This window comes from Marmota flaviventris, chromosome 1, assembly GCF_047511675.1.
Source record: "Marmota flaviventris isolate mMarFla1 chromosome 1, mMarFla1.hap1, whole genome shotgun sequence".
NCBI lineage: Eukaryota > Metazoa > Chordata > Mammalia > Rodentia > Sciuridae > Marmota > Marmota flaviventris.
In genome coordinates this window covers 148,674,153-148,690,402 of record NC_092498.1, presented here as the reverse complement: position 1 = coordinate 148,690,402, position 16,250 = coordinate 148,674,153, and the positions used below count along the sequence as shown (strand labels likewise).

At 44.7% G+C, this 16,250-nt stretch overlaps 1 protein-coding gene across 2 annotated transcripts in view; it reads left to right on the top strand.

Moving 5' to 3' along the window:
• The window catches only part of Usp30 (ubiquitin specific peptidase 30), a 31,355-nt gene that overhangs the window by 4,869 nt on the left and 10,236 nt on the right, over positions 1-16,250 (top strand). Inside the window, exons 3-7 of one of the 2 annotated variants that reach the window (XM_027923399.2) lie at positions 338-520; positions 5,722-5,825; positions 10,698-10,796; positions 11,275-11,317; positions 12,383-12,477. In XM_027923399.2, the coding sequence (XP_027779200.1) occupies positions 338-520; positions 5,722-5,825; positions 10,698-10,796; positions 11,275-11,317; positions 12,383-12,477 (524 nt within the window). Of the gene's footprint in view, positions 1-337; positions 521-5,721; positions 5,826-10,697; positions 10,797-11,271; positions 11,318-12,382; positions 12,478-16,250 lie in introns of both variants that reach the window. The other variant, XM_027923398.2, reaches the window with a different exon arrangement.

Here is a 16,250-nt window from a genome sequence, read left to right as displayed (position 1 = left end):
ACATGTGAGAGAATGACGCAGGGAAAGAGGAGGAGGTGGTCACCAAGTGTTCTCATACACTTGACAATAATCCAAGCTGTGCCAGACACTGTGGTGGAGTCAAAGCTAACATGAGACAGGGATGAGTCCTCCTGTCACTCACATCTGTAGGGCAGAACTGGGACCAGGCCTGGGCACAGAAAGAAAGCCTGGCTCCCAGAGCTCATCAGATAAGGACCTGCTCAGATCAGGGTTCCAAACTTAAGGTCACCGTGTAGAAACTCTGGGTCCCAAATGGGAGGAAAAGAAAGTTGGTCCCGTGTGATGTGCTGTTCTTGTGTTCCTCCAATGTTTTTAGGGCTGGTGCCTGGCCTCGTCAACTTAGGGAACACCTGCTTCATGAACTCCCTGCTGCAGGGCCTGTCCGCCTGCCCGGCCTTCATCAGGTGGCTGGAGGAGTTTACCACCCAGTACACCAGGGACCAGAAGGAGCCTCCCCGGCACCAGTACTTGTCCTTGACCCTGCTGCACCTCCTGAAAGGTATCTAGCGGCACTCCCAGGGGGTCGCGCACATTTTCAAGAAAAGGCCTAGATGGCAGACAAACAAAGGGTTATTAGCTTTTTTGTAGAAAAAGATCACGTAGATGGTCATGCAAAGATTGATACAAACAGGTGTATTTTTTAAAAATCAAAGATTAAACCATTTATTTAAAAAATAATATCAGCTTTTTTTAAAAAGGAAAAAATCCACTACCAAAGAAACATTTTGATTGTAAGAAGCACTCTAGTTTCAAAACCATTAAAGTTGAAAGGAAAAAAAAAGTGTGCCTTAGCCTAGGAAATAAGGGCAATCACAAAAATAAGTCATGTGGAATCCTAATAAATACTCCAGAATTAATCAAAGAAATGTAAACAAAATAATAGTGCCACTTAAATTTTTTAATATATTCTTTTGCCTGTCAGTAAAGATTAAAAATTCACAGTCCTGGCCACTGTCGGACAGCACTTCCACATGCTGCTGCTGATGGGTGGAGCTCCATGTATTCCTTCTGGAAGGTGGTTTGCAACTGCCCAGTAAGAGCTTGTGGAGTGTTCAGTACCATTTGGCCTCATACTCCCACATCTAGGAATCTGTCCTGAGAAAGTACTTAGGAAAATGTGTACGATGGGGCTGGGGGGGACCTCAGGGGTAGAGTGCTTGCCTATCAGAATGAGGCTCTGGGTGTGATCCCCAGCACACACACACAAGAAGAAAACAAGACATGTGCACTGTGATTTATACTAGCCAGGAAAATGGGGTTCTAACAGCAAAAATTGTACGAATGGCTGAACACTGGCCTTCAACTGAGAAACTCTCAGTATGTATTGATAATGGTAAAGATTTGAAGTTACCTGTACAACTTCATTTTTTGTGGGGAGTGGTACCAGAGATTGAACTCAGAAACACTCGACCACTGAGCCCCATCCCCAGCCCTATTTTGTATTTTATTTAGAGACAGGGTCTCACTGAGTTGCTTAGCACCTCACTTTAGCTGAGGCTGGCTTTGAACTCATGATCCTCCTGTCTCAGCCTCCTAAGCCACTGGGATTACAGACATGTGCCACCGCACCTGGCTACAACTCATTTATTTAAATACTTTCAAATATTTATTTTGACCTTTTTTAAAAAAGTTATATATGACAGTGGAATGTATTACAATTCTTATTACACAAATAGAGCACAATTTTTCATATCTCTGGTTGTACACAAAGTATATTCACACCAATTCCTTTCTTTATATGTGTACTTTGGATAATAATGATCATCACATTCCACCATCATTTATAACCCATGCCCCCTCCCTTCCCCTCTAACAACACTTAGGGATAGGGAGAGAGGGAGCATGGGAAGAATAGACAATTTCATTTTTAAACTAAGTTTTTTGACTGCAGAACTGTCTTTCTTCCCTATAATATCTGTTAAAATCTCATAGACAGGGCTGGGATATAGCTCGGTGGTAGAGTGCTTGCCTAGTATATACAGTCCTCTGACTTCAGTCCTCAGCACTGCAAAACAACAAAACAAAAAAAAATTCATGGGTATTATGTAGAACATGATAGATACACAGAGGTCTCCAGCACAAGCCTATAATGGCAAAAAAAGAAAAAAACAAAAAGACCATGAATGATTAAAATGGAATGCTTAAGCAATCAGTGATGTATAGCTATGCAGAATCATTTTTATAAAATCTTTTTAATTTGGGAAAGGCTAAATATTAAGTTTAAAAGAGCAAGAAACAAAATTTGATATAATGTCATTCAGCAAGGTAAAAACTTCCACAGATAAAGGCTGGACAGAAAAAGACCAAAGCATTAGCAGTGGCCATGCTGGTGTGCAGTTATTGATAGTTTTAAGAAACATTTTAAAAAATCATACTTCTGCCTTCAACAATAGCATGTATTTCTCTGATAGTCAGAACAAAAAATCAGACTTAAAAAACTCCCAGCTAAGATTGCTTCATTGAGGTATTTTGCCTTGGGAATCTCTGCTTGACACAAAAGTCTCTAGGAAACAGGTCTGCTCTTCTGTATAAGAGGTGAGTTGAGAATAATCCCCTTTCCGACCCTGTTTTAAAAAAAATACCATTGCAATCCTGGTGCAGTGGTACACGCTTGTCATCCTAGCTACTCAGGAGGCTAATCCAGGAGGATAGCAAGTTCAAGGCCAGCGTGGGAAACTGAGACCCTGTCTCAAAAATAAAACATAATGGGTGTAGGACTTTGCTTAGTGGAGAGCATTTGCCTAGCATGTTTGAGGCCCTGGGTTCAATCCCAATACTAAACAAACAAACAAACATTTAAACTATTTTTAAGCATATAGTTCAGTGGTCTTAAGTACAGTCACATTGTCATACGACAGTCCCCACCACTCATTTCCAAAGCTCTTCATCACCTTATACTGCAGCTGCACCCATCAGACAGAAACTCCCTCCCTCCCCTCTCTCCAGCCCTTTGGAGCACTGTTCTGTTTCTAAGATTTTGACCCTTACCTCATGGAGCCGTGAGATGCATGTCCATGTATTTCATAAAAGTGGACCCTATAATATTTGTCCCTTGGTGGCTGTCTTACTTATTTCACTTAGTATAATGTCATCAGGATTCATCCACATTAGAGCATGTACCAGAATTTCATTCCTTTTTAAGGTTGATATCCATGTGCATGTACTGCATTTGGATTTTCCATTCATCCATCAGACAGGGGACATTTGGGCCTCCATCGTTGGCTCTCCTGAGTCACGCTGCTGTTAACATCAGTGTGCAGATATCCGTCCAAGTCTCTGCTTTCATTTATTTTCTGTGTAGATCCAGAAGAAGCCCTGCTGGGTCAATTGGTAACTTTGTTTAAATTTTTGAAGAACCACCATTCTGTTTCTACAGAGGCCACACCAGTTTATCTGCCAGGCAGCAATGCAGAAGGGTCCGAGTCTCTTCATGTCCTTGCCATCACTTGCTGTTTTCTCTTAGTTTAATGATAACCATCCTCACGGGTGTCGAGTGGTATGTTATTGTCTTAATTTGCATTTCCCTAATGATAAGGGATGTTGAGCATCTTCTCATTTGTTTATTGGCCATTCATATCATCTTTTTTGAAAAAAAATGTCTGTTCAAGTCCTTTGCCTATTTTCAAATTAGGTTGTTCAGATTTTCTGTTGTTGAATTTTGCCAGTTCTTTCTGTGTTCTGGGTATTGATCTTGCATCAGATGTGTCATTTACAAATCTCCTCACCTTGGTGGCTGCACGGTGGCTGTATATTGAGATGCCTCCGTTTATTTCCCTCTTGTTTCCAGTGTCTCGTCACAGTCAGCAGGCTGTGGGGAGCATCCTGTGCACTGTGGGCTCTTGGGCATATAAGCACATGGGTCCTTAGGTAAATCCTGAATAAAGTCAAGCTGCTGGACTGGGGGACATGGAACTATTAGCAGATATCGCCAGGTCACCCCGCAGCATTTATTTATTTATTTTTTCCCTAATGAATTTTTTTTTATTAGTTGTTCAAAACATTACAAAGCTCTTGACATATCATATTTCATACATTTGGTTCAAGCAGATTATGAACTCCCATTTTTACCCCGTATAGAGATTGCAGAATCACATCGCTTACACATCCACTTTTTTACATACTGCCATACTAGTGTCTGTTGTATTCTGCTGCCCTTCCTATCCTCTACTATCCCCCCTCCCCTCACCCCGCAGCATTTAGACAAAGTCAGGTTAAAGGAGGCATTGGAAATTTTCCTGGGGAGAGAAAAAGTTCTCAGAAGGGCTGCCCAATGAATGCAGGAAGCAGGAAGACACAGTTCTTCTCAGTCCTTCCCTTTGTTCTGGAGGGTGGAGGACTGACCCCAGGATATGTACACTGATAGGTGGACCCTCAGGCCTTCTCAGCACTAGCTGCCCAGGCTGCTACTTCTCACATGTCCCCATTCAGGGTCACCAGGCATACTCAGACAAGGATGAGGGTGGTGATGGATTGGGGTGGGGTCAGAGTCCACACCCTCCAGAGTCAGAGCTTAGAATATATTTTAAAGGAGTCTCTCTCAAGTCCACTGACTGCAAATCCAAGATGAGAAACAGGCTGACCTACTTGTCTGCAAGTCATTGAACTTTCAGAACACCCCCACCCTGAGGTGGCAGGCTTGACTTCTTCTCTCCCACACTCTAGCAGTACTGGTCCAGTGTGGTCTCCTACAGGGAGGGGGTGGTTGAGATCAGCAGTCAGGCCAGGCGCTGGCACAGCCTGTAATCTCAGGGACTCCGGCTGAGGCAGGGGCATCACAAGTTTGAGGACAGCCTCGGCAACTTAGTGAGACCATGTCTCAAAGTAAAATATTTAAAAAGGGCTGGGAATGTAATTCAGAGGGAGAATGCTCCTGGGTCAAAGCCTAGTAACACACACACACACACAAACATACACACAAAATCAGCTGTCATCTCCCTGTAGCCAGTGGGCCAAATCGCTCCCCTTCGTTTTTATTAATAAAGTTTTATTGGAACACAGCCATGCTTATTTGTTCAGGCACTGCCTGTGGCTGCTTTTGTGCTGCAGCAGCAGTTGAGTGGTTGCAACAAAGAACATGCGACCCTTTACAGAGAAAGCGTCAACCTCTAGATGTATTTATAAATTCACAAGCCAATCAAACTTCTATTTTCCTTTATTAGGATTGCTTCTACGCTTGACTGACAAGTGAAGCTCTTAGCAGAGTTTTCTGGCTGCCACACACACCCTGACACGCTCTGCTGTGGTGGCCAGAAGCTCAAACGCATACAAGCACAGCGAAGGCCTTGCCAGGGGAGGGCTCGGTGTGGAGGGTACACACTGGTTACCCACTGGGTGTGGGGTGGACTAGATGAGGGTTTGAGGCCCCTTCCCACCCAGAGAATCGTGAGCTAAAATAGTTTTACTCAATAAGAACCTTGCATCAATAGATTTAGATTGACCATGGTAACTCAAAGATCAGAAATCAGTTACCGCATTTAAATACTGCAGACTCAAAAACACTAGATCCACTCGACAAACATGAAGTGCTAATAGCATAGTAAGCACAAAGCTACAATGAATGATGACGAAAGCCCTCTAGTTCACAGTGAGTTCTGCGTTCTTAAACTGTGATTAACTGTGGCCTGGTGTACTGTTGTAGATTTTCTGGTGTTAGTCATTTGTTGGTGCATTTAGTAACTGGCTTTCCGTTTTCATTTCCAGCTTTGTCCTGCCAAGAAGTTACTGAGGAAGAGGTCCTAGATGCGAGCTGCTTGCTGGATGTCTTAAGAATGTATAGGTGGCAGATCTCTTCCTTTGAAGAACAGGTGAGCACAGCATGCAACAGGTGTAGCTCAGAGAAGCCTTTTCCCTAGAGGCTTAGGGAGCAACCTTGCAGTTGCCTAGTGTGAGTGTATGTTTATAGTGCAGGTGACAGAACCCAGGGTCTTGAACATGCCAGGCAAGTGTTCTACTATTGAGTTCCATCCCCAGTGTTTCTGTGACATTTTAGACAATCTCAGTGTTTTGGGACCAAAGCATCAACTTCCTCCCTGCTCTCGTGATCAGAGCAGACACACAGCCCTTTCCACCCAGTGGAGAAAGGTTAGCGGCATGGAGCATAAACAGTTGCCAAAGAGGGAAAATATTTCAGTTCTCCAGTGACCTTGCTCTACAGTGGCTAGATAGGGAGGCCTGGGTCCTTTAAAAAGTGGCAAGTGGTGTCATCTTAGTGTTCCAGAGATTTAAGTGAGATCCTTTTTTGGCCAAAGCTCTCATTTTTAAGAAAGTCAGACTTCAGAGATGAGCTTAAAGTGGCCCCAAGCCTTGAGCAGGGGTCATATGCAACCCCAAGACTTCATTCCAGCCACTCCTACCTCCCTGGTCCACACCTGCAGCTTTGCTGTCTGCTTGGGATCTGGCTGCCCTCCTCCGCCCCAGACCACCATCGCCAATGGCAAGCCTGAGCCAGGGGCAGCTGCAGGAGGGAGAAACCACTCTGTTGCTCACTGCAGCGGGGGGGGGGGGGGGGGGGGGGCCTTTTCTGTTTTGTGCAGGCCGCTTCTGCCCCTCTGGTGCAAACACAGACCTAAGAAAGGGGACATGGCCTTCTAGACCTCCCCAGACTGTGGGGCTGGAGCAAGAGGCATTCTAAAAACATGAAAAGGGAACAAGGGGCCTTTCTAGCTCCCCTTCGTTTAAGATGACCTCTAGTTCCTCGTTCCTGTCTGATCTGAAGCCACGAACATGTTGGTGATGTCTCTGCTTTATACATATATTTAGTTATATATGGACACAATATCTTTATTTTGTTTATTTATTTTTATGTTATGCTGAGGCTCGAACCCAGTGCCTCATGTGTGCGAGGCAAGCACTCTGCCACTGAGCCACAACCCAGCCCATGTCTATGATTTTTTAAGATGCATATCTTTTAATCCAATTGTATCTTGAAATGTTTTTCCATTTAGAACGCTGGAATGCGTGTGTGTGTGTGTGTGTGTGTGTGTGTGTGTGTGGTGCTGGGTACATAAGTATTCTACCACTGAGCTGAACTCCAGCCCTTTTAAATGTGTCTCAACTGAGAGTATGGATTTGAGGTTCAGTCCCTGATGACATCAGATAACTTTTGTTATCAAAGACCCACGTAAGGGCTAGGGTTGTGGCTCAGTAGTAGAGCGCTTGCCTAGCACGCATGAGGCACTGGGTTTGATCCCCAGCACCATATAAAAAACTAAATAAACAAAATAAAGGTATTGTGTCCATGTACAACTAAAAATATTATAAAAGACAACAAAATAAAACAAGACCCACTTAAATTATACCTGATTTCCTGGAAGTGTTCTCAGCATGCTCAGCCCAGAGCAGTCCCTGGCTGGGTAGTGCTTTAGTGTGCAGGGAAGCCGGTGATCGTGTCTTTCTGTTGGTCTCTTGCTCTTTGAAGAGATCCAGAGCATCTGGCACGGGACCTTTTCCATCTGCAACACAGAGGATCTAGTTAGTCAGTAGTTTACTCTTGCTGACCATCAACACATTTTCTGTCTATAGCTCCAGAAATCCTTCTTTGTGTAAACTGATTTGATCTGTACAACAACCCTGTAAGCAGTTACTATTATTATCCCAAATTTATAGATGGGGTCATTGAGGCTTGGAGAAGGGAAATGATTTATCCAAAGTCACAAAGCTGCTTGGTGGCACAGTCCCATTGGAGCTTACCTGGCACTACAGCATACACTCTCAAGCTCCACCCTCTTCTGCAAAACTGTTCATTTCTGGGAGGCTCTGCAGCTTTGTGACTGACAGGACAGATTGTGGTCTGACTCTGCCCTGCCTCAGGAGTGCTCCAGGGCTGGGGCAGAGTCCTGACTGTCAGGGCCCATCCAGTCTCCTGGGAAGAGCTGAGTCCCTCCCGGCTCCCAGCTCATCACTCCCTGTTCCAGGGCTGACTCTGTGCTTGTGCTCTTGGTAACTGGCCAGGCTGCCCCTGGATTATGAATCTGCCCCTGGATTATGAGTCCCTGGGTGGCAAGACCCTTGCCTTGTTTATTCTTGACTCTTTTCCCAACAAGTATCTGTTGAGTGCCTGCCTTGGGCAGGGCCTGCTGAGGGCAGGAGGTGGTACAGCAGACCACTTGGCAGATCCTCTGCTCCCATGAACTTGAATTCTTGTGGTGGAAGGAGGGGGATGCAGGCAGTAGACAGGTGATTTCAAGATGTGCAAACAAGAAAATAAATAGGATGACATAATAAGTCCGCGGTGGGGCACAGGGGAGCCTGCTGTAGGCAGGGAGGGCCCATCTGGAGAGGTGAGGCTCTAGTGAGACCTGAAGCATGAAGAGGGGTGAGGCCGTGCAGAATGTTCTACCAGAGCAGCAAGCCAGGATGGAAACCTAAAGATGGCTGTAAGCCACAGAGTTTGGAAGACAGCAGGGAGGCTGGGGTGGCTGGCTGGGGCTGGGGCAGTGGGAGGGACGGCAGAGGTTGTCAGGAAGCAGCTCGTGCAGGGAGGCTGTGGCCAGGGCCTAGCTTTTACTGTGTATGCAGGAGGGGGCCATAGAAGGCTTTGAACAGCGCCCTGGTTTGATCTGACTTGTACTTGAAAAGGAAGAACTAAGGGGGCCAGAGTGAGAGGGAGAGGAAGGCGGGAGGCTGTGGCTACTCCACCTAAGGTGGCTTATTGGCAGTGGGGGGACAGGCAGCTTTGTATATTGGCCGGGGAGGTCCCCCGTGGGGAGCCATTTCAGGGACGCCTGAGGGATGGAAAGGGCAGCTTGGGTACGGGTGGGCACGGCTTGAGATGGGAATAAACTTGTTTTGCTCAAGGGCCATGAAAGAGGCCAGGGGCTGGAGCACGTCGGTGAGGTAGAGTGTTCTAGAATGAGTCAGGGTCAGGGCCTCTCATGGAGGGCTTTGCAGGAGATCAGAGGCTTTTCCCTGGCAGTGAGAGCCGCCGGGAGACTGGAAGCAGAAGAGGAAAACCATTGGCCTTTTAAAAGATGGCTGCGGTCAGTGCTCAGCCTTGGGGCTCAGGTCAACAGAGTGCCTGTTCTCATTCTGCTGACCACGTGGAGTGGGGGGAAGAGTGGGAGTCAAGGGCCCCAGGAGGATCAGCACCCTGAGAGCCTGGGGAGGAGAGCAGGAGAGATGGGAGTCAGGGCTTGGGCTTTCGGGGAGAGGATCATTTGAATTGATCCTTAAAGGGAAGCCTCTTGCCACGTGACCCAGAAGCTCCACTTTGGGGTACATACCAAAAAGTCGCAAACAGACTCAGACAGAGTTTGCACACCCCTGCATGTGCTGCACAGAGCAGGGTTGTTCTCAGAAGCCCATAGGTGGAAGCAACTGTGTGTCCATCAGTAGAGGAACCAATGAACAAAAGTTGTCTGTGGGTGCCAGGAATTGAACCCAGGGCCACTATACCACTAGCCCCATCCCAGCCCTTTATATATGTATATTTTTTTAAGTTTCTTTTTTCTCTCTCTCTTCTCCCCTCTCCCCCAACAAGTTTTTTTTTTTTAAACTTTTTTTTTTAGTTGGTGACAGACCTTTATTTTATTCATTTATTTATATGTGGTACTACTGAGAATTGAACCCAGTGCTTTATATATGCAAGGCAAGTGCTTTACCACTGAGCCACATCCCAGCCCTTTGTGTTTTTAATTTTGAAACAGGGTCTAGCCAAGTAGCTCAGGGCCTCATAAGTTGCTGAGGCTGCCTTCAAACTTATGATGCTCTGGCCTCAGCCTCCTGAGTTGCTGGGATTATTGGCATGCGCCACTGTTCCCGGCTGGATGAACAAAAGTTTTATGCAATAAAATATTATTCAGCCTTTAAAAAGGAGGAGGGCTGGGTTTGTAGCTCCGTGGAAGAGCACTTGCCTTGCACATGGGAGGCACTGGGTTCCATCCTCAGCACCATATAAGAATAAATAAATTAAATAAAGGCATGTGTCCATCTACAACTAAAAAAAAAAAAAGTTTAAAAAGAAGAAAATTCTGACACATGCTTCAGTTAGATGAACCTTGAAGACATTGCGCCCCGTGAACTAAGCCAGTCACAAAAGGACTAATAGTGTATAATTCCACTTCTATAAAGTCCCTAGAATTGCCAGAGTCCTAGAGACAGGACATGGAATGGGGCCAGGGCCCAGGGAGGGCAAATGGGAGTGAATGTTTAATGGGTAGAGAGTTTGAGTTTGGGAAGATGGAAAAGTCCTAGGGTTGGACGGTGGGGATGGGGACAGACACTGAGTGTATTTAATTCCACTGAACTGTACCTTTAGAAGTGGCTAACGTGGTACCCAGGCATGGTGGCACATACTTGTGGTCCCAGCAGCTCAGAAATGGCTAGTGTGGTAAATTTTATGTGTATTTTACCGTAACCTAAAAAGAAAAAGTACTCCTTGGGAGCCCAGTGGAGTGAAGGTCAAGGCCATGTCAGTTCAGCTGACACTGGCTGCTGGTAGGAGGGCAGCCGCCCCTCTCTGCCTTCTTAATCCTCCTGGACCTCTGAGTTGAGAGTCCCCACCTGTGGGAGTCATCTACCATGTGACAGTTTTCCTTAAGGAGCAGGCCCTGAGAAGGTGGAGAGCCAATTCTGCCCTCTCTAACTACGGGGGTCCGCCTGGTGGCCACAGAGGAGGTGGTGCTGGTCTCGCAGTGACTTCATGGGGCCTCTCTGAAGAATGCTTTGCCCTCTGACAGGATGCTCACGAATTATTCCACGTCATTACCTCATCACTGGAAGACGAGCGGGACCGCCAGCCAAGGGTCACGCATCTGTTTGATGTGCATTCTCTGGAGGTAACCGTTAATATTTTCCTCATGCTTAATGCTGTTTGGACATATTTAGTCTTTGTAGAAAACACAAGTATAATCTTTGTACAACCTTAAGCACAAAAAAGTAGGATTTAGTAAGAATCAGTAGTGGGGATGAGACTGGGGAGGGTCTTAAGGTACACTCTGCAGTCAGTGCCTTTAGCTAGAGAGGTCAGGCTTTTTAAATGATGCATTGCTGAGATTTGTGTTGTGGAGAAGAAAGTTAACTAGTAAAGGGGAAATGCCCCAGGGAGGGGAGGCGTTTTAATTGCCTTGGGTGGAGGAGCCTGCAGGAGCCAGCCAGAGACACTAGCGAGCAAGCTTTGAGAACCGAGGGCTGTGTCGGAAGTTCATTTTGAGTGATGCCATCAGCACAGAAACTTGTAAACTCTCTCGGGGTGGTGAGGGAAGGAAAAGGGGCTGCCGCAGGATTTTCAGTCTGTTTCTTTTTCCCTTACAGCAGCAGTCAGAAATAACTCCCAAACAGATCACCTGCCGCACAAGAGGTAGCTATTTTCTATTGAATGTAACACATAGATGCATACTTTGTAGATATGACACTAATCTGCTTGTTTTAAAAAGTTGTTGTTTTTTAAATTTTTCTTGGTGACACCCAATCCAGCCTGGACTGTGGTCTAGTTACAAAGGAACCTGTATTTTGGGAACAGCTTTAAATGATTGTCTCAGTGTTCCTTGCACCCCAGGCCTGCTCAGGTTCCTCCAGAAGGACTTTGCTCTTCCCACAAGGGCTTTCTTTTTGCTTCTGGAATTTCAGATCGTGGGTAATTCCATTTTAACGCATTTTGTCCTCAGGATTTCCACCTTGGCCCACTTTTACTGCAAATGATCACAGTTCTCCTTTGAAGGGGAATCCTTGTTAACTCTTAAGGCTTGAACTTAAAAAATAAAATTGACACATAATTTCCTTTGTGCCTTAGTTGTAATAGAAACAAAATACCTCTTTTAAATGCATTTTGTATTCTAGGCATTGCAATTTGTCTTCTAAGCTTCCCAACAACTCTATAAAGTTGATTCTGGGGACAGTGGATTAATAATCATCCCTGTTTCCAGCGGATGAGACTTTCAGAAATGAAAGAACTTCCCAGGTCATGAGCAGAGCCAGCAAGGAGGCCGGGCTGCCTGACCCCGAGCCCGTGCTCCTCTCTAGGGTGTGGTCCTCCAACCTCCATCCCAGCCAAAGCAGATCCCAGTTCTTCAGAACTTGCTTATTCTGATCATTTCAGAAGCTTAGCTCCCTGTATGGAATGCTCACTAGTGGAACCTTTCATTGAAATCCCTAGCATTTTAAGCTTGTATTTGTAAGAAGATGTTATTAAATGCAGATTCTTTTTTCAAATGTGGCTGTACCCATGGTATAGAGACCCATGTGAAGAACTATGGAAATCTGTGGAGAAGGAATGCGTGTGTGTTTGCTGGAAGTCAATGAGGAAAACTCTTTGAATGAACTTTTTATTTTACCTAAAGAGTGTCTCCTGTAAAAAGGAGGGTATGTTTTGAGATTGGTGCCAAAGGGCTAAAAGTGGCATATCAAAACGTATTTTGTGTCCCAGGGTCTCCTCACCCCACGTCCAGTCACTGGAAGGCGCAGCACCCTTTTCATGGGAGACTCACGAGCAACATGGTCTGCAAACACTGTGAACACCAGGTAAGTGCAGCACCAGAGCTTGCTGTTCCTGCGAGCTTTTCTTCCGAGTCAGGGTTCTTGGAAGGATTTAGAGTGTGGGCTAACCTCAGTGAATGGTGCTGGCGTGCCCAGGCTCTGCACACCTGGAGGGCTGCCTGCCCGCTTTGGTCAGCACCAACATGTCACCTGTTCTCACTTGGCATCTTCTGCACCAGAAGCAGCAGATCTATTGTGAATCAGCAGAATTTTGAGTCCTGAGGTTGAGTTTATGCTAAAGTGGACGCGTAGATTCTAGGACTGGAGGGTCTGGCTTTGTTTGCATTTGATATGTTAAGGTGAATTGTTTTAGAAAGTTTCATCTTTTTCTCAAATATTTTAGAGTTATACATGGACACAATATCCTTATTTTGCTTATTATTTTTATGTGGTGCTGAGGATTAAACCCAGTGCCTCACATATGCGAGGCAAGCACTCTGCCACTGAGCCACAACCCCAACCCAAAGTAATTTTTTTAAAATAGTTTTTAGTTGTAGCTGGACACAGTATCTGTATTCTATTTATTTATTTTTATGTGGGGCTGAGGATTGAACCTAGTGTCTCATGCATGCAAGGCAGGACCACTGAGCTACAGCCCCAGCCCCAAAGTAATTTTTATTATGGAAAATTTTCAACATAATAAAAATATTTTGCAACTGTCACTTCTACCAACTTTAGACATCTCCCCTCTCCTCAAAATAAACCTCATGCCCATTATCAGTGTCTCCCCATCCTCTCCATCTCCCCACCTCTGGCAACCACTGATTGACCTTCCATCTCAGTGGATCTGCCTGTTCAGGACATTTCAGATGCATGGAGTCATACCACATGTGGCCTTTCACGTCTGGCTTCTTTCATTAGCATAATATTTTCAAGATTCTTCCACATTGTAGTGTGTACGACTGCATTTCTGTTTATTGCCAAATAATATTGCATTGCAGATAAACCACATTTTGTTTATTAAATCCATCAATTGATGGGCATTTGGATTGTTTTCATTTTGGAAAGTGTTGTTTACACGTTGTTGTTTATTTAATTGGTTCCTTTTAGTTATACATGACAGCAGAATCCATTTTGAAAAAAATCATACAAGCATGGGATATATCTTATTCTAGTTAGAGTCCCATTCTATGGATGTTCATGGTGGGTATACAAGCTTTTTGTGTGCAAACTTTTATGTAGAAATATGTTTTCATTTTAGTTGGGTGTATATATACACCTAGGAGTGGAATTGCTGCCTGATGTGGTAATTCCATTTTAACCTTTTGAGAAACTGCTGGTCTTTTCTAAGGTGGCTGCACCACTGACTCTCCCCCAGCCGCATGCTGAGGGCTCCCGTTCTTCACAGCTCACCGCCCCTGTGCAGGCTGACTTTTGATTGCAGCCGTCCTTATAGCTGTGGAGTAGTGTCTCTCTATAGGTGTTTTCGCTGCTTTACTGAGGCATAACTGATGAAATCGTGTCTATTTAAGGTGTATAAAGCAATGGCTTGATAATCGTGTGCCCTGTGAGATGGTCACCACAGTCACACTGTTCAACACATGCATCTCCTGGTGTGGTCACCTTTTCGTGTATGTGCAGTAAAGGCACTTGAATTCCTATCTCAGAAAACAGGACACAGTACAATACGAGCTGTAGTCACCGTGCTGTGTGCAGGACCCGGACCGTGAGCCTCGTAGCTGGAGGTTTGTGGCAGTGTCCCTGGCACTCCTGTCTTGGCAGTCACCATTCTATTCTCTGCTTCTGTAAATTCGACTTTGGAGTCTAGATTCACACTGTAGCGTGGTCATGTGGTATTTGTCTTTTTGTGTCTGGATTATGTCAGTCAGCATGTAATGTCCCCTGGGTGCACCTGCGGTATCACAAAATGGCAGGGTTTCCTTCTTTTTATAGTCAGTACTGTTCTGCTGTACGTATTTGTACATTTTCTTTTTCCACCCATCTACTGATAGACACCTAGATAGTTTTGGAATCTTGGCCGTCCGGACTAATGCCGAGGGGTGATTCTGTCTCCTCTGGGTATCTGCCCAGAAGAGGAATTCCTGGGGCACATGGTAATTCTATTTTCAACTTTTTGAGGGGTCTCCACGGTTTTCCCTGAAGGCTGCGTCAGTTTGCATTCCCACAACAGCGTAAGGAGTTCCCCATCCTCCACACCTTGCCAGCACTTGGTGTCTCTTGTCTTTTTAATGACAACCTTCCAAATAGGTGTGAGGCGATGTGGCGTTGGGGTCTAGATTTGCGTTTCCCTGACGAGTAGTGATGTCGAGCACTCAGGGCCCTGTTGGCCATATCTCTGTCACCTTTGGAGAAATGTTTACAGGTCCTTTGCCCAATTTTTAATGATGTTACTTGTCTTGTTTGTTTTGGGGGGAGTTTTCTTTTTTTATTGTTGACTTGTATGAGTTCCTTATTCATTTTAGATATTAATCCCTTTTCAGATTCATCGCTTGCAAATATTTCCAGCCATTCTGCATGTTACCTTTTTGTTTTATTGTTTATTTCCTTTGCTGTCTTGTTTTGATTGAAGTTACCTTGAGGACTGAGGTGTTGAAAAAAAAATAAGGCTGATATACCACAGATCCTTGACATGCCTTATTTTATAAGTCACCCACTCTTCCCTCCTATTTTTTTCTTTGCATTTTATTTTTATGTTAAAGCTATTGTAAAGTGGAATTAAACTTTACTGATTTCCCAGCCAAGTGAGATGGCACACACCTGTAATCTCAGCTACTCAGGAGGCTGAGGTAGGAGGATTGCAAGTTCAAAGCCAGCCTGGGCAACTTAGTGAGACCCTATCTCAAAATAAAATAAAAAGGGTAGGGGATACAGCTCAGTGGTAGAGTGCTTGCCTAGTACATGTGGGGCTCTGGGTTCGTTCCTCAGTACCAAACCCAAAAATTATTTCCTGGTTGTTTGCCAGTAGTAGTTTATAAAAACACAGTTGTTTATGAACCTTGTATCTTGAGAAAGCTTCATGTGTCAGTTGTGGAAGTTTTGTTGTAGATCATATGTATATAATCATGTCTGTGGACGTGAACACTGCTAGTTCTTCCTGTCCAATCTTCATGCTGTTTACCTATTTATTTTCTCTGCCTTCTGTTCTGGCAAGGACCTCTGTATAGAGTTGCTCAAGAGTGGCCATTGCAGACATCCTTGTTTTGTTTCAAATCTTAAGAACCAAGTCTTTGGTGTTTTATAACTAAGATTGGTATTAGCTTTATTGTACTGAGAAAGTTTCCTGCTGTTCCTAGTTTGCTGTGAGTTTTTTTTTTAAATATTTTTTTAGCTGTAGATGGACACAGTATCTTTATTTTTATTTATTTTTATGTGGTGCTGAGGATCGAAGCCAGTGCCTCACACATGCGAGGCAAGTGCTCTGCCACTCAGCCACAGCCCAGCCCTGCTGCAAGTTTTTACAGGGAATAATGATTGAATTTTGTCATGCTTTTCCCATGTCTGTTGAGATGATCATATTTTATTCTTTTATCCCATTAATGTGTGAAAAGGCAGTTTTAAATTTTTCTAGCATTAAACCAGCCTTGAATTTTCTGGGAAAAACTCGTTTGATTATGATGTTCTACTGGACATGATTTCTAATATTTTCTAAAGGCTATGTGGCTGTTTATGAGGAAGGTTAATGTTTCAATTTTCTTCTCTTGTAATGTCTTCATCAGACTTTGCTAGGATCATGCTGGCCTCATGAAATAAGAGGTGTTCCCTCTGTTCCTGAACAATTTTGTTTAACATTGGTATTA